Source organism: Rhinoderma darwinii, chromosome 4 (assembly GCF_050947455.1).
Source record: "Rhinoderma darwinii isolate aRhiDar2 chromosome 4, aRhiDar2.hap1, whole genome shotgun sequence".
In the NCBI taxonomy this organism is placed as follows: Eukaryota; Metazoa; Chordata; class Amphibia; order Anura; family Rhinodermatidae; genus Rhinoderma; species Rhinoderma darwinii.
In genome coordinates this window covers 246,529,796-246,555,489 of record NC_134690.1, presented here as the reverse complement: position 1 = coordinate 246,555,489, position 25,694 = coordinate 246,529,796, and the positions used below count along the sequence as shown (strand labels likewise).

General features: G+C 41.2%; 1 protein-coding gene across 21 annotated transcripts in view; it reads left to right on the top strand.

The window, feature by feature from the left end:
• PTPRK (protein tyrosine phosphatase receptor type K) overlaps positions 1-25,694 on the top strand; it is a 473,693-nt gene that overhangs the window by 67,913 nt on the left and 380,086 nt on the right. For all 21 annotated transcript variants that reach the window (XM_075862349.1, XM_075862356.1, XM_075862353.1 and 18 more), the window contains exon 2: positions 17,498-17,620. In XM_075862349.1, coding sequence (XP_075718464.1) covers positions 17,498-17,620 — 123 coding nt within the window. The remainder of the gene's footprint in view (positions 1-17,497; positions 17,621-25,694) is intronic.

The following is a 25,694-nucleotide window of genomic DNA, read 5'->3' as shown; positions in this document are numbered from 1 at the left end:
CTACAGTGAAACCGGTTTAATACAACCTTCCTATCCTAGATGTCTCGTCTGTCTCGGCAACATTGATGATATCACCTTTCTGACCTAGGGGAAGAGAGGAGGAAAGAAACTTCTTTCCCTTTTGTATTTCCCTGTTAGAACCTGCAGACTTTTAACAGCAAATTCTAAAATGCAACATTGAGGTTCTGCACCTTTTGTAAGTGTAGTAGGAATATTTGTCTTTATTTAAAAAAAATAACAATAAAATCTTTTATAAATACAGGAATAATTTTAAAGCTCTTGTAACCGATTTACAAAAGTTGTAAAAGCGGAAGGGCCATTAGCAAAGCATTGCAAAAGAATTGAGGTATTAACATGTTCACAATTATTCTGGAGGAATGTTCGTGAACATTATAGTCATCCCCAGAAAGTACATCATAGGTTGTGGCAGGGATGTAAGATAGGAGAGATACAGGTCAATGTGATGATCACTTGTAATATACAGTATTCACAGCTATAAGAAAAGACAATGGAGGAGAAATGAAGCTTGCATTTGAAGAAACTAGGCGTAGTATGTATTCCCCTTCCATGAAACGATTAATGTGATGATTTATCTTTAGCATTTTGGTGTATGTTGCAGAAGTGAGATATTCGTGGGCTTGTTCAATAGCTTTGAGAATGGTGGATATGACGGGAGGTATCCGTACAACAGAAAACGTACAATGGAAAGACACTAGGGGAACGGAGCAGCAAGTTGCATATTTTATGGAGTTCAATGTACAGATCATATATTGGAAGTTCCTAAGCTCCCCCTAGTGGAACCTGCAGGTAACCTGAATTTATCATTTAATGCTGGCTATGCAGGGGATTTGGTGTGCTACGATGAAAAACTGATACAACTACTATACTATAAAGATATATTAGTTAATCATTCAGAATCGTTTTTAACCTATTTGGACAAAATGGTCGTCTAAGGGTGTTCACTTTAAGAAAAAAAAGCAGCCTTATAAACCAGGCAAAAACTCTGTGACGTGTCTAACTTGTCATATGTGCATAAAAAAAAGACAGTTTTTCATCAACCCAAAACAAATTTGTACATCTTTTTTTGTGTCCGTAGAAGGGTTCATTTACTGTTGTGCAACTGATTTATTAACTTTCTGACTTTTGTAAACAGTGCGGTGGATAATGACAGAAGAACCTGTCATTGTCCGTATATAACTTCTACAGCTGAGACTAAAGGCCTGTTTAAACTAGTCTATTATAGTTACGGCTTATTTGTTTCTGAACGATAGTGAAGATTATTGCCCAGTGTAAATGCATAAAAAGGTCAACAGACCGGTAGTTTACTGTTGTGGGTTGATCGTGCATACCTAAAAATCATCACTGGTGTGATCTGTAAATGTCACTCAGTCTCATATGTCTTCTCTTTTGAAAGACATGGACTAACCTAAAGGTAGCTTTAGATGCCACATAACTTCATAAATCTGCCCATCTGTGTTTTTTACTTTGTGCCTCCACTGCAATGTTAGAGCAGAAGATGCTAAATCCACTTCAGTGTTTCTATACCCATCGTGAAATGTGAGAATCCATCCATGTTTGTCTCTGTAGTAAGAAGAATGATTTGGAGCCCTGAAAACGACTGCAGGTTACAGAGCAACCTCTTCTATCATAGTGCGCCTGCGTTCTCTGCTGTAATATTCAGACAGGTGCTTAGTAAGTGGTGGCAAAAGATTATTCATGCTGTTTGGTCCAGGTATGGCAACGGTATGAATCCTGGAGAATAAGTGCAGTACCTCCTGGTTATTACTGCGTTGTACAATGTTTAGCAAATGGCCAATAAACAAACATGAGAAGACTCTTCTGTTTACCAGCAGCAGCCATGCCGTTTCTTTCCACATGGATGCGGATAAAACGAAGTAATTTGTGTACTGTAATGTGGTGTTTTTTTTGTTTTTTTTTGCTTGTAAAATGAAAGGTTATTCAAATGCGGCTGCATATATCTGTATTTACTCCTATATAGTGTATTATCTTCTTTGCACTTCGTGCGCTCCTCCTCCCAAGTATTTACACTGTTTGTTAGGCTGAGTTCACACAGTTTTTTGCAGGCAGAAAATTCTGCCTCAAAATTCTATTTAAAATTTTGAAGCAGATTTTGATCTGCCTGCACGCAGTTTGCCCTGTTTTTCGCTCACGCCCATTGAGCGCCACGGGCAAAAACACAGCGAAATACGCTTTCGCTGCCTCTCATTGATGTCAATGGGAGGTCAGAGGTGTAAACGACCTAAGATAGGGCATGTCGCTTTTTCCTGCTAGAGTTTACCGCTCGCGGGAAAAACACGCGTCCGCCTCCCATTGAAATCAATGGGAGGATTTTTAGCCGCGTTCTCCGACGCGTTTCCCGCATTAAACTCAGTGTGACCTAGGCCTTATGATTTTTAGTGTTTGGTCTGTTTATCTATGGTTTTTTGTTTTAACATTTGTCTGCACACTAGGAATTCCTTTTTTTATTTTAGCCACAGGAAGACAACTGGACAGCTCAACAACTGTTCTCAAGTTTGGATTGTTTAAGTGCCCATACTTTGACAGCTCTGCAAAGTAAATGTATTGGTGCGACTTGTTAGGGTGGGTAAGGTTTGTATGCCCACTGAAGTGGAGCAATACTTGTTTTTTGGCCTTTATACTTAGATAGTAGTAACTTTAGATCGCTTGTGATAAGCCGAAGAGTTGATCTTTTCTTTGATACATTAGAGCTTCTCCTTTCCACAGTCAAATTAACTAGGCATTTTTCCTTGTAATCCCAGAATATAGAAGCTGTACTACTTGTATATTGGCGGAAATTCCGCCTAAATTGATGTGGCGGGAGGAAGCCCCAAATGCATTAGTTTTATTAAGAATTATTTGCTTCAGGAAGTTGCAGAGAGAAATGGGATGTCTGAGAAATAGACGTAGGTTTTCCATGTTTTTAGATTTTGCCTTCAGGTTAAGTTATGAATAAAGAACAAGTGAAGAATGCAGGATGGTTTCCGCGTTTTAATCAAATCGGCTGCATTTCCCGGGGCTTTTCTGCCAGAGTCAATCTGCTGGTAGTTGGGTATCATATATAAATATATATTCTTTTAAAAGGATTGTTATCCACCTTCCTTCAGGCTCTCTAATTGTCAGCATAGAAGTGTATGTGATTGGACCTAGTGAAGTCTTACATTGCAGCCAGATTACACAATAATTGTTAGTGAACCCTGCAGTCTTTGTCCACAGAGTACAAATACTGTTCTGTATGAATAACTGAAGAGAATTGCAACGTTTCTACAGTCTTAGTGGAACATTAAAAACAGACGACGACATACATTTATTACACACGTGCGGAACAATAAGTAGATGCAGGGCCGGCTCCAGGTTTATGTGGGCCGTTGGGCGACGCAGACTCAGGAGGCCTCTTTGCAGGGAACTCACGGCTGCAGCAAACTTCACTTTGTGCCCCCATATAGATGTCAGGCCCTGTTTATGCCTCCATGTAGAAGTTAGGCCCCCAGTTGTACCCCCATAAATTTAGTGCCCACTGTAGGTTGTGCCACGCGGCCCCCTCCTCCCAGTTAGTGCCCCGCGGCCCCCCCCCTCTAAGAGAGGAATCCCTAGCCAGAGCATTGCCGACACAAGAATGGACAAGGAGGCAGAACGTCCAAAAATATAACCGCCTTTAATCACCCATGCAACGTTTCAGTCCAACAGGAACTTTCTCAAGCATGCTTGAGAAAGGTTCCATTAGATAGATATTGTCTGAACCCAACTATTTATACAGGATCATATAACAATCTGTGGGGGGGGGGGGGGTGACTTTAACATGCCCAATTCCTTCTTCCCCTGGGAGATGAGCAGTAAAATATGATTTGCTGATCTTATTAAAATTGAAGCGTTTGAGATATTGGTGTCAACCAAATGAATGTTTGGCCAGTTTGTCTATTCGCACTGCATTTGCAGTGCACTTTTGGAGGTATATATCTGGAGTATTTCCCATCCAACTGTTGCAAAGATGTAATTTTCTAGATCCAAATAAATTTCTACAAAAATGATGAATTTTTTCAAGCAGATCTGTCATTTATTCTGCCCTAACAAAACAGATAAAAACAAGGGGACATATAACACAAAAACACAGAAAAAAGGCCATACTTACAAATGGACACACAGGTCAGAAACGCTGATGGAGAGTGAGCAGGTGCTTTAAATAATAGCCACTCCCACTAGTTTTGAGGGGAGTGGCGTGTGGTACATGGGATGTGTAATAAACACTATTCCTTTATTATTTTATGTGCAAGTGATAATAATAGGGGTGAAATATAGGGGGCAGTAATGAGTAAAGTGCATAAATAAAAATGAATGAATAATGGGGTGCCAGTGTGTGAAACATGGAGGGATAGTGTGTAGGTCATGAGGCGCAACGTGTATAGCCAGGTAGAAGCCTATTTGTGACGCCTTGATAATTCATAGAGCGGGCTACCCTGCTTACTATGCCAAACAACAACACACCATGCTCTCCCAGCATCAAAGACCCCGCTGTGTCCAAAAGAAGCAAATATAAGTAAGAATGAAAAATACCTGGGGTATTAGTAATCATTTTGGCCAAAAGGACGCAAGTTCGCTTATTCTGCCCCGTGGGAGGGTAGCCTAAAGAAGTGACATATATGGTCATTTCAGTAGTCTTTCGCGCCGCTAATATAACTACTAAATTCTCACAAACAATGGCACATTACATAAGTGACAGACCCCTGACATTAGCATGTCACGTTCTTTATGCTGCCCCTCGGACAGGGCAAATAGCTAATTGACTCAATCTAAAGGGGGTTTTACACTGGGCGATTATCGGGCAGACAAGCATTCATAGAACGCTCGTTGCCGATAATTGCCCTGGGAGTAACAGGGCAGTGATCAAATGAACGAGCAAACGCTCGATCTGCTGATCGTATAGTTTTAAAATATAAAATAATATTGTTGTCGGGAGCACATCTCCCTGTGTAAAAACGGAGATGCGCTGCCGACATGATGATGATGATGTATGGGGACGAGCGATCGTAGTAACGACCGATCGTCCCCATCCATAGCTCTGTGTGACGGGAGCAAATGAGCGTCTATCAATGATGTCTCGTTGAACGATACTCGTAAGGGCGTATTTACACGAACGTGTAATGCGTCCGTGCAACGCGCGTGTTTTTCACGCGTGTCGCACGGACCTATGCTAGTCTATGGGGCAGTGCAGACTGTCTGATTTTTGCACAGCGTGAGTCCGCTGCGTAAAACTCACGACAGGTCCTATATTTCTGCGTTTTTCGCGCATCATGCACCCATTGAAGTCAATAGGTGCGTGAAAATCACGCTCACCACACGGAATCACTTCCGTTGGACGCGCGTGATTCGCGCAGCAGCAGTAAAAGAATGAATGTAAACAAAAGCACCATGTGCTTTTCTGTTTACAAACATCCAAACGGAGTGTCATAATGATGGCGGCTTCGTGAAAAGCACGCAGCCGCTCTCCATATGAACATGACACACGGAGCTGTTAAGTGCCTTTTGCGCACGCAAGACGCTGCGTTTTTTGCGTGCGCAAAATGCACACGCTCGTGTAAATCCCCCCCTAATAGTGCCTTAAATGTCTACTCTTTTTTTTTTTTTTTTTTTAAGTTCTCACCTATCTGAGAGCAAAGACCAGGTTTATGAAGCATTTTTGTACATGCGCCAGAATCTTTGCCCTTGGCTGCACCAATGGTAACTGTTTCTCATGGACAACTATACAATGTAGCATGCACTATTTACATTGCCAGACACACTGATTTACTAGGTTCACTAAATTCTCACAAAATCCTTGCTTTGCATTTTGATCTTAACGTTGAGATAAACAATAAAACAACGTAACAAAGCTAATTATTTTAGATCAGACCGCATTTGTTGTGAAACGTACTGTGGGCTCCAGGGTGCTTTTTTATTGTTCGTTTTTTTTCTTCTTCCTGTTTTAGAATTTACATTTATTCCATTATGTCAGCCAGATTTGACTTTGTGCTTTAACTCTATCCACTTTCTAGTAACCAGGAATATTGTTGAGCGCAAATAAGAAACGTCCGCTTCAGAGACATGGTAAAGGATACGGTTCGCTGACAGACATGTAATATGACAACTCAATATCAAATAATGGTCAGATTTTATGGATATTCAGACAGTGTCAGGCTGTAAAGGTGTTTTCTAAGCCAGGGTTTATTAAAATTTCTAAAATGTTCATTATTCCTTGGTCAAATTTCACCCAACTATCCGTAAGGCTATGATAACTAATATTTGAGTACCTTCTAGTTTACCCCATTTCCTGTAACTCCCACAGAAGTGAATGGGAGTTCCGGCAACCGCGTAGCACAGTGCGCTATGCTATTTCTGTAGCCCCCTGAGGTCCAGAAACAGCGCAGATACCTGTGCTGCGCTGTTTCTGCAACTCCTATTCACTTCAATGGGAGTTATGAAAACTGTGGAGCTCAACTTTTTCCTTATTCCCGGCCACATCGTAACTCAACAGGAGAAGATAGGACAGGGGCCTGCTTTAGAGATAGGTGTGGGTCCCAGAGGTGTAATCCTGTGGATATTCCATAGATGTTGAATAAGGGAATACCCCTTTAATACTTTATTTTGTGGAGTGGAAGATGCGTTTATGTGGCTGTTTCTAGGTTTCATTTCTGCTGTGCTGAGACAGGAATTTCTCCTCTTCCCCAGATAACATTACGCAAGGTGTTGTACGTACGTACGTACGTACGTACGTACGTACGTACGTCCGTCCGCACGCACGCACACACACTTTACATTGCAAATTTTGCCTTCCGTCAGAGGTACACATCAAGAGGACTCCTGATATATACTGTATAGGCATACAGTGGGATATGTCGCCCAAACTCCCCAGGCAGAGCGCCTACCTAAAGCACTGTGCCCGGCGAAGCTCCTGACGTTACTGTCCGTATATGGACAATGATGCCAAGAGATACAATGCTGGAGTTCCCAATCAGAGTATTGCAAGTGATCTTCCGAGGGACTCTGGCACTGGAGAAGCCCCTGATGTCACTATCCATATATGGACAGTGATGTCTGTAGCCTTCCCCAGGGCCAAGGTCAATGGGCTGAGCCTTTCCAAGGCTCTGCCTGGGGTCTCTGGCAATGAGACGCTGCTGACATCACTGTCCATATATGGACAGTGATGTTAGGAAATTTATGACCTTTAACGCACACCTGTGTTGGATGCCAAATGCAGCATTTTTGCAGCAATATGTGCAGCAAAGACGCACTGTTTGCTACGGTTTTCTGTCATTTGAATTAGCTATGCTTCTTTACTTATTTTTATTCTCCACAGGTTTTCTGTTGCAGAAAATCTGCAGTGTATCCTTCGGATGGGAACATACATTTAGGGTGGGACCACATATTGAAGTACATTTCTCTTAAAGGAGAGATCTTTTGTTGAAAAAAAGAAATGTCCAAATGATAGTGTGGGGTGGTATACCAGGTTGCTGCTCTACTGATCTGCTTAATGTAAGCAGGACTCACCAGAATCTGTCAGTCTCTTGGAGATAAGCAGGTGCAGTTAGGGCATATATCAAGGTGATAATCCCAGCCACTGATACCAGACAAGATTGTGGTCATCACTGTACTGGGTAAAATGCTCTGCAGGTTGGAGGAATCTGCAGGTCCCATTGTTGAAAACTTGATGTTGCAGGCCAGCACTAGGGTAGATGTGTAAGTATTGGAACCGCAGCACATCTGATCGCAGCAGCGTTTCCCGGACGGTCTTCAGCCTTAAATTTAGGCCGGGGCTAGACTACGAATATGAAAACTGTCTGATCTGCCCCAAAAAAGGCTTAACAGATGCAGCAGTGCCTAGCCAGGTGATGAGTGCCACTGGGAGGGCAATATCTTCACCAGGAAAGGAGGATTCATGTACATTGGTTCTGCTAGTGAAGAGCTCCAGCTGTGTGTGTCAGTCCGGCACCACAGTCCAGAAAATTCTATTTTGGATCTCTTCTGAACCGTATTTATAATCCAAGTGTTTGAAGTGATGTTTTTCCACTCCCTGTAAAATCTCAAAATTCTTCCGCCCACTTTGGCTTCACTGTATCTTGATTTGGTCGGTTGGTATTGGGAAGAATATTTTTTCCCTTGCCTCTCTTTGGGTAGCTCCATCTCCCAGACTTCCCTTTCCCTTTTTAGTCTTTAGACTGGAAACGAGAGGGCCACAAGGATTTTCTCTTCCTTGGTTGCCTAGGTTCGGGTAGAGCTATTTTATTATCAGAGACCTTTTCGCAGATTTTATCCGGAGTGGGCCAAAAAACGCACCCCCCCCCCCTCAAACGGGATGGTTGCTTAGATTATGAAATGATATTTCCCGACCACAATTTGAGCCATAAGGCCCGTCTATCGGTATTAGAGAGCACAGCGGCCCTTTCTGCGACTCGCAGATTCAGCTAAGGCCCCATGCACACGAACGTGCTTTTGCGGCCGCAATTCCCCCGAAAATCCATGGGAGAATTGCGGCCCCATTTCATTTCTATGGGGCCATGCATGGACCGTAAAAACTACTGTCTTATTACGGCCGTCTTCTGCGGTTTGGGCTCATTGAAAATGTGCATGTCCCGCGATTTGCGGGCGGCTCGCGGCGGACAGTCCGCAGTCGGCGGACCCGAAAATCACTGCCGTGCACATGGCTACGGTCGTGTTCATGAGGTCTAAGAATACTCTGGCTTGTTGAAGCAGGGGAAGAGATTCAAGAATTTCCTTTTCTAGGAGTAGCTTCTCTCGAATGGGCATACAGCTGGTAAAGCATCGAAACGTTAGATCGAGCTACACAGTTAGAGGCTACATTAGTCTAAAAAAAACCAAAAAAACTTCACTACTTCCGCACTTTTGGAGTAATGCTTCTTGTGGCTTAGAAAACATTTTGCATCCGAATACATAGACAAATTATTATGTCGTAATTATCTCCTGGGATATGAGCCTATTCTCCTTCTTCCAGACTATCTTTCGGAAAAGAAAATTCACAGCTCACTGAATCTGAATCCTCATCCAAAATTAACTTCCTTTTCTTAAACATTGCGGCATATACAGAAAAGACATTAGATTGTGAAAATGCAGCTTATGAGGACTGAATTTAAACCTGCATAAGGAATATAATCTCATTAATTTAATGAGGGTTGTTATCCCCATACAAATTTCTCTTTACAAGATAGTCTGGGGGGGTTTCTTGTGGGTAACTGGTAACTTTTTAGAACAAATGCCACATTTACGTATATGGGCTTCCTCCTTAATTTTGTGGGATCTCTTTGTCACCCTAACAAAAAAAACAGAGCGGAAACTATAAGTAACTGCCCACATATCCAAAGGGTCCAAGATCCCTTGACCGTAATACTTACTGGGCCGAGGTTTGCGCTGTGCTCCATCGAACCAGAGCAAAAGGATGAACCATTTATTTCCGGTATAATAAACTTCTAAGTTCTTAGTCCTAACTTAGTAGAATCCTTCTCTTGTTCAGGGCGTTGTGAAAATTTGCCGCCGGGATCATACGCTTTCCTCAACCAATCTGAGGGTATAATTCCCCAGGCCTTCATCCATTTCAAAGATCTGTAGTAATTTCAGCGTCCACCGCTGCCGGAAGTAGTGCCATGCTAGCACCTCTTGTTACTTGGTTACCCGCGCTGCGGAGACTAAGTAGTGTCTTATGTTGCTAGGTTACCATTTTTGTTTTTCTAAAATGGCCGAAGGGTGTCCAAGCTGGGTCTACTACGGTAATTGAAGTGTCAAGAAGGAGTTTGTTTATTTTTGCTCATTACTGGATGCGTTATCAGCAGAAAGAGGGATTATAGGTATAATTGTCTGAAGACCTAGGTGAAGGGCGAAATTCGTTGCGGTTCTAACACAATACAGAATATCCAAAATACCCCTGGGGAAGTGTTACTTATGGGGAAAAATGGCATATGATACTACAACACTGTAGCCTACTAAAGGAGTTTTTTCTTGATGCGACGAAGATTCCTTGGGCAATGGGAGAAAAACGCGAGGTCATTACCCGATGCCTACGCTCTATGTCTGAGACTCGATACGCAAAAAAAATTGAGTTGTGCCAAAAATGTTGCACAATCAATAAATCTGAGTAAAGCATTATTTAGAGATTGATAGAAAAGAGCGTCCTTGTGCCCTGATGATATTACTTTAGAGGATTGCCATACCCGTTTCTCCCCCCCCCCCCCTTTTTCTTTTCCTTTTTCTTTAGCATAAACTTCCTGTTTTGGCAGTGTAAAGGTTAATTATAACTCAATTGAACTACATGTTAAAATTCCATGCAACAGACCGATGCATCGGGTTTCCAACCTGAGTTAATGCCAAGCTTGCAATTTTGTGATTAGATTTCTGGATTGATGCTCTTTTAATAACAACATTAGTCTGTCTGGAATTATCATTCAGAATCCATTATATTAGCCATTTAGACAATAATGCTGAAAAAATTGTGCTTCGGGCTAATTTATTGCATCTGTCTCTTTTTGACAGAGGTTGAAGTAAATGATAAGACATGAATGTTCAATGGTTTATGAAGGCCAGTTTAAGGGAAAAGATATTTCCTTAGATGCATAAAAAAAAAATCTGCTTGAAATTCAGAGAGATTACTGCAAAATTTGATGACAAAAGCTACTTTTATTGGTAAGCTAAAATGTAAAGTTTCTGGAATGTTAGGCCAGTTTCCCACAAAGTATTAAATACCATTTTCGGCAAAGTTTACAGGCATTATTTGGGGGGGGGGGGGGGGCTGAAACATTTTTAAGTCTATAGTAAAAAAAAATGTCTGCATGAATAGCCTTTTGGTTTGAAACCATTTTATCACAGCTCAGCTGTTTTTCATGGCATTTTTCTCTGTAGGCTTTTCAATATAAATTAAAAAATGCTACCAATTGATAAAAAAATGCCACTGAAAACACATAAGGCTCTGTTAACATCTGCGTTCGGGTTTTTCTGTTCGGCTCTTTCATAGGAGCAGAACAATGAAAACCCAGAAGTGCTGGATCCATCGGATGGCAGAAATCAACGGCATCCGACGGATCCGATTGACTTCAATGGGTTCCATCAGGTTTCAGTCATGGTGTCCGTTTTGCTAGACAAGTTAGCACAACCTGCTGCGCTATTTTAAGACAAAAACCATGGTAACTGCGCCAAGCCTCCGGTGCAGATGTGAACAGAGCCTAATAGAGGGTACGTGTATGTACCGTATATATTATTGTATATACGTATAATATTTCTTATTATTCAGTCACACAAAAGCGTTTTGAAGACAGTTAGTCCCTTCCAGTTTAAGTTTAAGTAGCCAGACATGAACTCCCATAAAATGAAAAAAAGCAAAGCTTAGACGCAAGCATAAAATTTCTAGGATATGTAATTTAAGTCCACAGCACCCAAAAGTATGATGATAAATGATCACTATGCTACTTTTGTTTTTAATTTAAAAAAACTCATAGCAGTGTAATTCATAGAAGTGTAAAACGTATTACAATATAATGTTAGAAAGCAAAAATATTAGTTGTATTTAACCCGTTAGTGACCGCCAATATGCCTTTTCACGGAGGTTACTAACTTTTCACCTTTAGCGGCGCTGCATCAGAATAAATCTGCGTCGCCGGAGCAGTTAAAACTCCCTGTTCTCAGCTACCCGAGGTAGCTGAGAACCTGGGGCATCGCTGCTCGAGCGGGCGGATCGAAATCCGCCCGTTTAAAACCACTTAGATGCGGCACTCGCATCTAAGGTGTTAGAGAGCGGAAGGGAGCTCCCTCTCTCACCTTTACCGGCACCCTGTATGCGATTGCAGGGTGCCAGTGTCTTATATGGCAGCCAGGGGCCTAATAAAGGCCCCCAAGTCTGCCTGTAGTGGATGCCTGCTAGATCATGCCTCTGGCATGGCTTAGCAGATGCCTGTCTGTTGTAAACGGACAGGCAGTAATACACTGCAATACAGAAGTATTGCAGTGTATTATAAAAGCGATCGAACGATCGCATAGTGAAGTCCCCTAGTGGGACTAGAAAAAAGTTTAAAAAAAAGTTTTTCAAGTTATTCATTAATAAAGAAGTGAAAAAAAAAAAAAAGAGTAAAGTTAAACATTTTGGTATTGCTGCGTCTGTAACTACCTCAACTATAAAGGTATTATGTTATTTAATACGCTCGGCGAACGCTGTAAAAAAAAATGATAGATTTGCGGTTTTCTGTTCATCCGGCCTTCAAAACAATGTGATCAAAAAGTCGCATGTACTCCAAAATTGTACTGATAGAAACTACAAGTCGTCCCGCAAATAAAAGCCCTCATACAGATGCATCGGCGTAAAAATAAAAAAGTTATGGGTCTTCAAATATGGAGACACAAAAACACCTCGTTTAGAAAAGTATTTTTACTGTGTAAAAGTAGTAAAACATATATAAATAAGAGAACCATATGAATTTGGTATCGTCGCAATCCTAAAGACCCACTGAATAAAGTTATTATGTTTTTTTTATACCACACAGTAAACGCTGTAAATTAGATGCAAAAAAAGGTGGCAAAATTGCTGGGGTTTTTTCTTACGCCCTAAAAAGAAGTTAATAAAAGTTAATCAAATTTAAAATAAATTTAATTATATGTACCCCAAAATGGTGCTATTAAAAAATACAACTTGTCCCGCAAAAAACAAGTCCTTTATGTAGGCATGTCGATGCAAAAATAAAAAAGTTATAGCTCTTGGAATGCGACTATGGAAAAACTTAAAAAATAGCTGGGTCATCAAGGTTTCAAATAGGCTGGTCACTAAGGGGTTAAATATAGTTTATAAGGTCCACAAACATATGTTTTAAGCCGTACATCTGGATCCACGTCAATTGATTATTTAGTAGGTATAAGACCAGAGCCAGTACAATTAATCTAGAAATTAACACAGTTCATCAAAATACTTATCATAATTGGCGCTAGAAGAGGGGCTCATATCGTCTGTGCAGAGAGCGACCATCTTTCCTTAACCCCTTAAGGACGCAGCCTAGTTTGGGCCTTAAGGCTCAGAGCCCATTTTTCAAATCTGACATATTTCACTTTATGTGGTAATAACGTCGGAATGCTTAAACCTATCCAAGCGATTCTGAGATTGTTTTCTCGTGACACTTTGGGCTTCATGTTCGTGGTAAAATTTGGTCGATATATTCAGTCTTTATTTGTGAAAAATTGCAAAATTTAGAGAAAATTTACAAAAAATAGCATTTTTCAGAATTTAAATGCATCTGCTTGAAAAACAGACGGTTATACCACCCAAAATAGTTACTAGTTCACATTTCCCATATGTCTACTTTAGATTGGCATCGTTTTTTGAACATTATTTTATTTTTCTTGGACGTTACAAGGTTTAGAACATAAACAGCAATTTCTCATATTCTTAAGAAAATTTCAAAAGCCTTTTTTTGAAGGTGCCAGTTCAGTTCTGAAGTGGATTTGAGGGGCCTATGTATTAGAAACCCCCATAAAACACCCCATTTTAAAAACTAGACCCCTCAAAGTATTCAAAACAGCATATAGAAAGTTTTTTAACCCTTCAGGCATTTCACAGGAATTAAAGCAATGTGGAAATGAAATTTGCAAATTTCATTTTTTCTGCTGAATTTCAATTTTGTTCAATTTTTTTTTAGTAACAGAGAAGGTTTTACCAGAGAAACACTACTAAATATGTATTGTCCAGATTCTGCAGTTTTTAGAAATGTCCCACATGTGGCTCTAGTGCGCTCGTGGACTAAAACACAAGCCCTAGAAGCAAAGAAGCACCTAGTGCATTTTGAGGCCTCTTTTTTATTAGAATATATTTTAGGCAGCATGCCAGGTTTGAAGAGGCGTTGAGGTATCAAAACAATGGAAACCCACCAGAAGTGACCCCATTTTGGAAATTACACCCCTCAAGGAATTCATTTATGGTTTTTGTTATCATTTTGACCGCACAGTTTTTTCACAGCACCTATTTGAATTGGGCTGTGAAATGAAAAAAATTATATTTTTTCCAATAAGATGTCATTTTTGATCAAATTTTCTTATTTTCACAGGGAACAACATACCCCATTTTGTTGCCCAATTTGTCCTTAGTGCGGCAATACCCCATTTGTGGTGATAAACTGCCGTTTGGGCCCATGGGAGGGCTCAGAAGGAAAGGAGCGCTATGTGTTTGTTGGAGTCCAGATTTTGCTGGATTGGTTTTCGGGTGCCATGTCGCATTTGCAGAGCCCCAGAGGTATCAAAGCAATGGAAACCCCCCAGAAGTGACCCCATTTTGGAAACTACACCCCTCAAGGAATTCATTTATGGTTTTTGTTATCATTTTGACCGCACAGGTTTTTCACAGCACCTATTTGAATTGGGCTGTGAAATGAAAAAAATTATATTTTTTCCAATAAGATGTCATTTTTGATCAAAATTTCTTATTTTCACAGGGAACAACATACCCCATTTTGTTGCCCAATTTGTCCTTAGTGCGGCAATACCCCATTTGTGGTGATAAACTGCTGTTTGGGCCCATGGGAGGGCTCAGAAGGAAAGGACCACCATTTGGCCTACTGGAGCTTTTCTGGTGCTAAGTCATGTATGCAGAAGCCCCTGAGGTACCAGTACAGTTGAAACCCCCGAGAAGTGACCCCATTTTAAAAACTACACCCCTTAAGACATTCATCTAGAGGTGTAGTGAGCATTTTGACCCCACAGGTACTGTGTAAAAGATAATGCGCAGCAGATGGTGCAGTGTGAGATTTGCAATTTTATATATGTATATGCCATTTCAGTGTCCAATATAGTGTGCCCAGCATGCGCCACCGGAGATATACACCCCTTAAATTGTAATGTGGGTTCTCCTGGGTACGACAATACCCTACATGTGGCTGTTATCAGCTGCCTGGGCATACGGCAGGGCTCAGAAGGGAAAGATGAGGGGGGTAAGCTTTGCGGAGTGCATCAGGGTAAATTAAAAATCAAGGGATGTATGATACATTTTAAAACAATCTTTTATACAGAGCCCTGGTTTTTCGGGACACGTGTCACATTGGTATATTGTGTTCTTCCTTATCCCCCTCTTATAGCAGACTCTGCACCTCTTTTGACTCTTTCCCTTTCCACCGGTTTGGGGAACTTCTCCTGGAAAGTGTTGCCCTGGTACGATGCGTGTGGCCTCGCTTCCAGAAGTACTGGGTGCCCCCCCTTCCTGGTCCCTAAAGATTAGATCTTGAAATTCCAGGAAAGTTCCCCTCTGGCCTGCACATCGACGTAGCACATACGAATTGTACAAAGCCATCTGTATGATGTGCCCGGCCAGCTTCTTATACCACACCGCATGGCGCTGTAGGGCTTCAGGACTTGATTTGACAAGTCCATCCCTCCCATGTACCTATTGTAGTCCAGGATGCAGTCTGGTTTGGGGGTGGCCTTTCCTTCATATATCCTAAACCTGTAGGTATACCCTGATGCACTCTCGCACAGCTTATACATCTTCACGCCATACCTTGCCCTCTTACCTGGCAGGTACTGGCGGAATTGAACCCTCCCTTTAAAATGTACCAGGGACTCATCAATAGAAAAACACTTCTCGGGGGTGTATGCTTGGGAAAACCGGGCACTGGAACGGTCTAATAGGGGTCTCCGTTTATACAAACGGTCAAAACTGGGGTCATCTCGGAGTGGGCACGGCTCATTATCAGTATAATGTAAGAAGCGAAGTATTGCCTCATTTATTTATTTTTTTAGGTTCCAGTTCATTTCTGAAGTTGCTTTGAGGGGCCCATATATTAGAAACCCCTATCAAACACCCCATTTTAGAAACTAGACCCCTCAAAGTATTCACAACAGCATTTAGAAAGTTTATGAACCCTTTAGGTGTTTCACAGAAATTTAGAGCAAAGTAGAGGTGAAATTTACTCTTTTTATACCATTTTTTTTATAACACAAAAGGATTTATCAGAGAAACGCAACTCAATACTTATTGCCCAGATTCTGCAGTTTGAGAAATATCCCACATGTGGCCCTAGTGCGGTAATTTACTGAAGCGCCGGCCTCCGAAGCAAAGGAGCACCTAGCGGATTTTGAGCCCTCTTTTTTATTAGGCACCATGTCCGGTTTGAAGAGGTCTTGTGGTGCCAAAACATTGGAAACCCCCCAAAAGTGACCCCAATTTGGAAACTAGACCCCTTGAGGAATCCATTGTAGTTTTTCATGGGGTGCATGCGGCTTTTTGATCAGTTTTTATTCCATTTTTAGGTGGCGTGGTGACTAAAAAACAGCAATTCTACTATTGTTTTTGTATACTTTTTTTTTTACAGCGTTCACCGTGCGCTATAAATGACATATTCACTTTATTCTGCGGGGCGATACGATTACGGCGATACCAGATGTTTATAGTTTTTTTTAATGTCTTATGGCGTTTGTTTACAAAACGTATTTTATTGTGCAATCATTCACTTTTTGTGTTACCTTATTCTAAGCGCCAGAACTTTTTTATTTTTCAATCAATAAAGCCGTGCGAGGACTTATTTTTTGCGTAACGAACTGTAGTTTCAATCATTACCATTTTTAGGTACATGCGACTTTTTGATCTCTTTTTATTCCATTTTTTGGGAGGTGAAGTGACCAAACAATTGTGATTGTGGTACGGTTTATTAATATTTTTTTTTACGGCGTTCACCGTGCGGGATAAATAACAAAATAATTTTGTAGTTCAGGCCGTTACGGACGCGGCGATACCAATTATGTATAGTTTATTTGTTTGTTTATATATTTTTATTAATAATAAATGACTGATAAGGGAAAAAGTGGGACTTTTACTTTTATTACTTTTAAAACTTTTATTTTCTTATTTTTACACATCTTTTTTTAACTTTTTTTTTACTTTATTACTTTGTCCCACTAGGGGACATGAGGGCAGGAGGCCCTGATCGCTAATCTAATACACTGCACTACATGCGTAGTGCAGTGTATTAGAACTGTCAGCTACTCACTGACAGCAAGCATAGTGGGTCCTGACGTTGTCAGGACCCACTAGGCTTCCGTCTATGGCATAGCCGGACGCCATTGTTTGGTGTCCGGTTGCCATAGTCACCATCGCCGGCCGCTGTCGCGTAGCAGGCCGGCGATGGCAGCTTAACCCCTAAAAAGCCGCGATCTCTATAGAACGCGGCTTTTAAGGGGTTAATCAGCGGGGACACAGCGATCGGTCCCCGCTGTAGGAGCTGTGACAGCTGCTGAACAAGACAGCAGCGTCACAGCTCCTGTATGTGTCGGGAGGACGGCCGAAACGGCCGTTACTCCTGAGACGTACTATTACGGCATGGAGCGCGAACGATACAGCTGCCATGACGTAATAGTACGTCAAGGAGCGGGAAGGGGTTAAGCTCACTGGGAAGCAGTGGGTGGAGGCTCTCTTAGTACTTTTTTTTTTTTTTAAATCAACTTTTAGTTCTAACCTCTTTATTATTTTGCTTTATTTTAGGTGGGTGTACCTTTGAAGATGGGCCGGCAGCCTGTGACTATCATCAGGATCTATATGATGATTTTGATTGGGACCATGTGAGTGCTCAAGAGCCCCATTACCTGCCTGCAGAAATGCCAAAAGGTGAGTTCATTTATGGAGTTCTTTTTAATCCATTTTGTATTCCTTTCACAATTACACAGATGTTTGTATTAATGTTTATTAATACTTTAAACTATATTGCACATATACTGAGTACAGTTACACTTACTGTTGTAAATCACTATTGAAGCTGTGCAGTTATTCACTTTATTTGCTTGATTACTGATTTTGTATTTGCTGATTGGCACCTTGTTATATACTGCTGTGTGTTCACATGTCTTTTGCTTGATTAAGGCTCTAGAGGATATAGCTGAAACGTCGCACATGGGGCAATAAAGTACCCTCATTTTTTACATTTCAACTACGGTGTGCTGCCTGTTTTTTGGATCACTGTATAGCTGGGATCTTGGTCTGCTCCCCAGGGCTTGCAACAACATCTCTTCCGGTGCTGCTGGACTTTCTTTTTTTTTATATATATATATATATATATATATATATATATATATATATATATATATATATATATATATATATATATATATATATATAATTTTTTTTTTTTTATAAATGGCATACTAAACTATTCTGACAACGGTAATCTGATGGAAAATAACTCAAGCGTCACCCGAGCCTATTCCTGGTTTTATGTAAATACTACTGCAACTTTGTTATACAGTTTGTTTCTTACTATTTTCAAGTTCTGTCTGTAAATTAAAACATTCGAGTTTACATACAGGCAGCAGATCGGTTCAGACTTAGGCCCCATTCACACGACAGGGATTCCCGGCCGTGTGATGGACATTTTTTGACGTCACACAGCTGCAGTAGGAACATTTGACCCCAAATGGGGCAATTCACATTGCCAATTTTTTTTGATGGCCCGGTAAAAAAATGGAGCATGCCCTATTTTCGGCCGGCGGCACGGCTCTCATTGAAATCAATGGGGCCGTGTGAAACACGGCTGTCACTCGAATGTGATCCGAGTGATGGCCGAGCTTTCTACCGCTCGCTCTCTTTCCCCCCCCCTCACAGTGCGAAGTGCACGTGAGGAGGAGGAGGGTATTTTTTTTGCTCCCTGTAGGGACGGAATCCCTAATCCCCGGACACAGCGTTGCCGAAGCTGTGGCCGGGGATTTCACTCCAGGAGAAGTCCCTGACTTCAATGTCCATATATGGACACAGTGACAACAGGGACTTCTGAAGTGGAATCCCTGGCGCTGTGGCCGGTGATTCCGATCCAGGTGAAGTCCCTGACTTCACTCTCCATATATGGACATTGAAGTCAGAGACTTCTCCTGGAACGGTCCCCTACAGTGGCGCTATATACAGGAAGGTAGGGGGTGCCATCTATGGGGTGGTGTGCTATGTAAAAGGGGGCTGTGTAGCACTACCTACGAGGTTGGCTGTGTGGCGTTACCTGCAAGGGGGGCCAGTGTGGCGCTACCTGCAAGGGGGGCCAGTGTGGCGCTGTTTTCTGTGAATCCTGCCTAAAATAAAAATGATTAAAAAGTGGTCAAAAAGTCGCATGTATTCCAAAATGGTACCAATAAAAATAAAGTCGTCCTGCAAAAACAAGTAATTTTGAAAAAAAAAAAGTGTTTTTACTGTGTTAAAGTAGTAAAACATAAAAGTATATAAATTTGGTAGCGTTGCAATTGTAACAACCCTCTGAATAAAGTTAATGTGTTATTTATATCACACGGTAAACGGCATAGATTTAGGATGCAAAAAAGTGTGGCGAAATTGCGGTTTCTTTTCAAGTTAATCAAATTATATGCACCTCAAAATGGTGCTATTAAAAAATACAACTTTTCCCACAAAAAAACAAGACCTTATACAGCTATGTCAACGCAAAAATAAAAAAGTTATAGCTCTCTGAATGAGACGATGGAAATATTTAAAAAATAGCTTGGTCATTAAGGCTTAAAATAGGCTGGTCACCTAAAGGGTTAAATAATAACAATGTTTTCATTCACTGGGAGGAACAACTTTTAAATAGATGGGAAAATGATAAAGCCTATGCTTTTCTCCGCTTTTTTACTCCTAACTCTCAGCTGGGATGACACTGCCTGTGTATGTAGAACATGTTCTGTTTCCTGTGACATTGTTAGGATATTTTTAGTGTGTTTCTGAAGTAAAAATCAAACGGTTGCAGACATAAATCTCCCCACCTCCCTGGATATAAGAGTACAATCAGAGGGATTGTGATTCATGCAAATGTTGGCATTGTTAATTACCATAGAGAATAGGTAATGAATAGCTGAAGAGGTACAGTCTTGCTGACCTTGCCCACTCACCTTTGATGAACAGCTTAATCGACTGTTCTAAGACAGAATGATATTCAGGAAGAATGAAAGCATCTGAAATGCTACTAAGTTTTTAATTAATGTAATATTATGTAATTAATCATTTGATTTGAGGTCATTGCGCAAATTGAAAAGAATGAAAAAAAAATTAAATAATAATATATATATATTGAATTAGTCCTTCTCAATGAATTAGAATATCATCAAATGGTAAGTTTATTTCAGTAATTCAATTCAAAAAGTGAAACTCATATATTATAAAGATTCATTACACACAGAGTGATCTATTTCCAGCATTTTTTTCTTTTAATGTTGATGATTATGGCGACCAGTTAATGAAAACCTCAAATTTAGTGTCTCAGAAAATAAGAATATTAAATAAGCCCAATTTCAAAAATGATTAATACGAAACGTTGGCCTACTGAAAAGTATGTACAGTATATGCTCTCAATACTTGGTCGGGGCTACTTTTGCCTGAATTACTGCATCAATGCGGCGTGGCATGGAGGCGATCAGCCTGTGGCACTGCTGAGGTGGTATGGAAGCCCAGGTTGCTCTGATAGCGGCCTTCAGCTCGTCTGCATTGTTGGGTCTGGGGTCTCATCTTCCTCTTGACCATACCCCATAGATTCTGTATGGGGTTTAGGTCAGGTGTTTTTGCTGGCCAATCAGGCACAGTGATACTGTGGTTATTACACCAGGTATTGGTACTTTTGGCAGTGTGGGCAGATGCCAAGTCCTGCTGGAAAATGAAATCCGCATCTCCATAAAGCTTGTCAGCAGAGGGAAGCATGAAGTGCTCTAAAATTTCCCGGTAGACGGCTGCGTTGACTCTGGACTTGTGGGCAGGAAACTTAGTAGGTGTTACTCTGGTTGGAGTATGCATAAACGTTTCAGGCCTTCCTGTGAATTCCATTTGATTTGATTGGTTCTCAAGCCATTTTAAACAGCAAGAACACTGCATCACTTGACCTCTGTAAGCTGAATGTTGAATGCTCTTTTGAATAGTGCGTATTTATTATGTCTGTGGGCGAACACGAAGGGTCCTATTACGCGGCCTGATATGGGCCAGGGAAAATGAGCGCCCATCAACGAGACAGTTCGTTGATCGGCGCTCGTTTGCAACTTTCACAAGGAGCAATGATTGGTTATGTACGGGGACAGGCGATCATTACCACGATCATTCATCCTACTTTTCCAACATGTGGCCATTACATGTCCCTGTTTGCACAGGGAGATGTGCCGCCGACAACAATTAATATTTATTCCTGCAAAAACGACACGATCAGCCAATATAAACTAGCTCGTTCATCGGCTGATCGTTGTAATGTTTGTCCTATGAACGCTCGTTTGTTGGCCCATGTAATTTTTAGAGATGCCATGATCTCCATGATCAAGAAAAGTGATTCTGTGGAGCTTTTGTCCCCACTCTCTCTATAGCGATCAGTGGGGGTCCCAGCTCATGGACAGCCCACTAATGCCAGCTTCTGACATCTCTCCTTGATTGCTGACTTATCTACCCACCAGTTCTTGTCAATATTGTTATATTGGGTCGTGTAGGTCAGCGTAAAATGCGTGACTAGTTTTCTCTAAGTTTGTCCAATCATAACTTAAACCGATTACACATAGTGAGAGGGCTGGTGGCCGAACGAGAGACTGCTATTTCTCCTGACTTTACTGTAAACGTGTGCTCAGCCTGGCCAGTCGTGGAATTTAATTTAAATTTTTTAATGCGGGAGATTAAGCCTCTGCCAGAGGAGCATTCGTCTCCGGCGGCAACAAAGGATCGGGTTGAAATCCAACACGTCTGATCATTATTTCTCCTGACATCATCTATTGGAAGGCCCCCGTACAAATTAGATAATCAGCCGATCCCGCTGAATTCAGGAATTGTATCAAACGTAGTATGTGCAAAATACTTTTAATGTTTTTTTCTGTTCAATCCTTTTGGCATGGTTCTTTTCATGGACTGTTCCTGGCTATATTTTATGTGATTTATTAACTGAAGGGGGAGCGCGTTCTAGCATAATTATTATTGCAACATATATATTTTGTGGTAACCCTGAGTGGACATGCCATAAATCCATGGATGGAGTTCTGTACGTTTAACATCTTCATTTCCTAGTCCTTTTTGTAGTACATAAAAATGTGCTGGGGATTTATCACAGTTCAGCACTTCAAAGTGTAGGTTTCTTTCAAATAGAATGTAATAATCTTCCCCATGATCAATTTCTTAGAGTGTTCCCTAGACGAGGTGGATGGGAGCAGGTCGTTCTGCTAATGATTTTTTCTGCTCCAGCCTTGACTTCTCCGATGGTAATGAAATGTGGCACATATAATGGTAAATCATTCACAAATATTGATGAAAGGTTAGGTTTGTGGAGTAGAGCCCCATGAGGAACAGGCAGCTCTTGTAGGTGTGTATTACTCTCAATCAATACATTACTTATGGACTCTTTCTAATTTCCCGTCTATCGGTGGTTTCACTGCTACTCACTAGGCGTTATCTATTGCTTTTTACTGAACTGTTAGTATCTAGATTTTCTGTGGTATGTGCTTTTTAATAGAATAATTTTGTCTTGGATTTTATGTGCATTTCTCTAATAGCATGGTCTGTGTATGGATTGTATTGTTAGGGTATCTTCACACGCCTTATTTTCGGCCATTCTTCGGGACGTAAATGGCAGAAAAAGTCCGAAAAATCGGAAGCCGAACGCCTTCCAAACATCTGCCCATGGATTTCAATGTGAAATACGGCGTTCTGTTCCGACGGGCCGTTTTTTACTACACAGCCGTTTTTAAAAACGGCCACGTAAAAGGCACCCAGAGAAGCATGTCCCTTCTTGAGCCGTTTTTGGAGCCGTTTTTCATTGACTCTAGAAAAACAGATCCAAAAACGGCCGTATAAAAAGCTCTGAAAAATGCGAGTTTGCTTTAAAAACGGCTGAAAATCAGGAGCTGTTTTTCCCTTAAAAACAGCTCTGTATATTTGGACGTTTTTTAGTAAGTGTGTGCACGTACCCTTATGTGCGAACAGGCATTTAAACCCCGTTTACATAATGCAGGATCCTATAAAGTCACTTGTATTCTAAACACTTGCTGCTAAAAGGAGGGTTTCTAAAGATAATGCAGTTCCCTCATATAATAATCCAACTGATTCCACTTCAATATTTTTAAAATAATGCCGTTAGAGGAGTACTGCTTTTTATATAATATAATATTATATATATATATAATATATAATATATATATCAGAAAAAGAATGGCGACCGCACACTGCAAACACCAATGCAACCTAAACCACTAAATATAAATAAATATGCATTACTGCTAAATCTACTTATTGCCATGGATACAGTAATAATACCAATCATGTATAGTACAAGTACGTGTAGCATATAGAGCAAGCCAGTCAGTCATGTACATGCAAATAGTGGCACATTGTAGGTATAAAAACTCATGTAATTAGACATAGTATAAGCTGCCCAGAACTACTACAAGAGAGACTAGTAAAACATAGCACAAAAAGTAAAGAAAGTGTATACATATGATACAAGTCACAGATCAAGAGTGTGTGACTGGAATACACCCGCCTGGTCTGATGAATATGCACGTCCAACCTAGTAGTTAAGAAATGTGTGGCAAAATCCTATGTCAGAAGGAGACCATACAACGAGCCTTACCCCTGGAAGTAAGTGTAGTCAAATAGTCCGCAGAATCAGACAATGCCCCGACGCGCGTTTCGCTAATACCGCTTCTTCATGGGGTACCAAACGTGTATGTCCCGTTTAAAGGGGTAAGGCTCGTTGTATGGGCTACTTGCCACACATTTCTTAACTACTAGGTTGGACGTGCATATTCATCACTATTCATCAGACCAGGCGGGTGTTGACTTGTATTCCAGGTCACACCCTCTTGATCTGTGACTTGTATCATATGTATACACTTTCTTTACTTTTTGTGCTATGTTTTACTAGTCTCTCTTGTAGTAGTTCTATGTCTAATTACGTGAGATTTTATACCTACAATGTGCCACTATTTGTATGTACATGACTGACTGGCTCTCTCTATATGCATACGTACTTGTACTATACATGATTGGTATTATTACTGTATCCATGGCAATAATGTCATCTTGTGGAGTGGTCCACATACACCTTGTTTTGGATCTTCAAATTGTTTTTATACATTTTTTTCTTGTTATATTGTTCTCAATAAAATGTATCTTTTTCTACTTTAATTATATATAGTATCTAGACTCCCTTTTTCTCCTAGTTGCTTCATGATATATTGGAGTTTTTTTTGCTATAGCTATACTAACCAGAACTTTGGAGGTGATTTACACTGTTGATTTCACCTAACCACTTAGGCCCCATGCACACGACCGTAAAAAACGGACCCATTCACTTTAATTGAACGCGGACACCTTTCTGTAGCACTATGGAAGGGTGTCCGTGCCGTGGAAATATTCCGGGAATTATGGAACATGTCCGTTCTTTTACATTTTGCGGGCCGTGCTCCCATACTTTGTATGGGAGCACGGCCCGAAAATGCGGCTGTCAGTCGGCAGCCGGCCATGCCCGCAATCGTGGGCCGTGATTGCGGGCACGGTCGTGTGCATGGGGCTTTAGGCTCCATGCACACGACCGTAAAAAACCTCAGTTTTTGCGGACCGCAATTGCAGTCCGCAAAAACAGACCCATTCACTTCCATTTTTGTAGCAACACGCGTTTTTCGAGGCGTATTTTACGGACGTTATTGGAGCTGTTTTTCAATGGAGTCAATGGAAAAACTGCTCCAAAAACGTCCCAAGAAGTGACATGCACTTTTTCGCGGGCGTCTTTTTACGCGCCGTATTTTGACAGCGACGCGTGAAATAACACCTCGTGGGAACAGAACATCATAAAACCCATTGAAAGCAATGGGCAGATGTTTGTAGGCGTAATGGAGCCGTTTTTCAGGCGTAAAACGCCCGAATTACGTCTGAAAACAGTGCGTGTGAACATACCCTAACCGGAACCGTGCAGTCATGGAGTTTCAGGGTTAGTGTTTTATTTACGCTATTTGACTGTTGTGTGGTTACTTTTTTTGGGATGGATTGTACTGCGGGGTTCCAGGTTGGACACGCCTGGTGATTATTACGCAGTGTACCCGCCCGTGGGAATCCGGCGTAACGGTTAGCTACCTACTGAAAGTTATTTCATTTAAGCCTTTTGCCCTCCAGGATACAAATGCAGTGAGGCCCAGTTCACACTGAGTTTTTTTGACGCGGAAACTGCACTGGAAAACGTGCCAAAAAACGGCCGAAAATGCCTCCCATTGATTTCAATGGGAGGCAGACACGTTTTGCCTTATCTTCGGCCGTTTACGCCTCTGACCTCAAAACGTATTTTGCTGCGTTTTTTGCCCGTGGCGCTTAATGACCTCGGGCGAAAAATGCCTCGAATCTGCATGCAGGCAGAGCAAAATCTGCCTCAAAATTCCAAACGGAATTTTGAGGCAGATTTTCCGCCTGCAAAAAAACTCAGTGTGAACCCAGCCTTAGGGTATGTGCACACGCTTAATAAAAAACATCTGAAAATACGGAGCGGTTTTCAGAGAAAACAGCCTCTGATTTTCAGGCATTTTTGAAGCTGAAAATGAAGCTGCTTTTAATTTGGAGCTTCTTTTGAGGCATTTTTCATGGCGTTCAATAGAAAATCAGCTCCAAAAAATGCCTCCAGAAGTGACATGCACTTCTTTTTACGGAGTGTATTTTTACGCTCTGTTTTTTAAAACAGCGGCGTAAAAAGACGCCCCGAATGAACTAA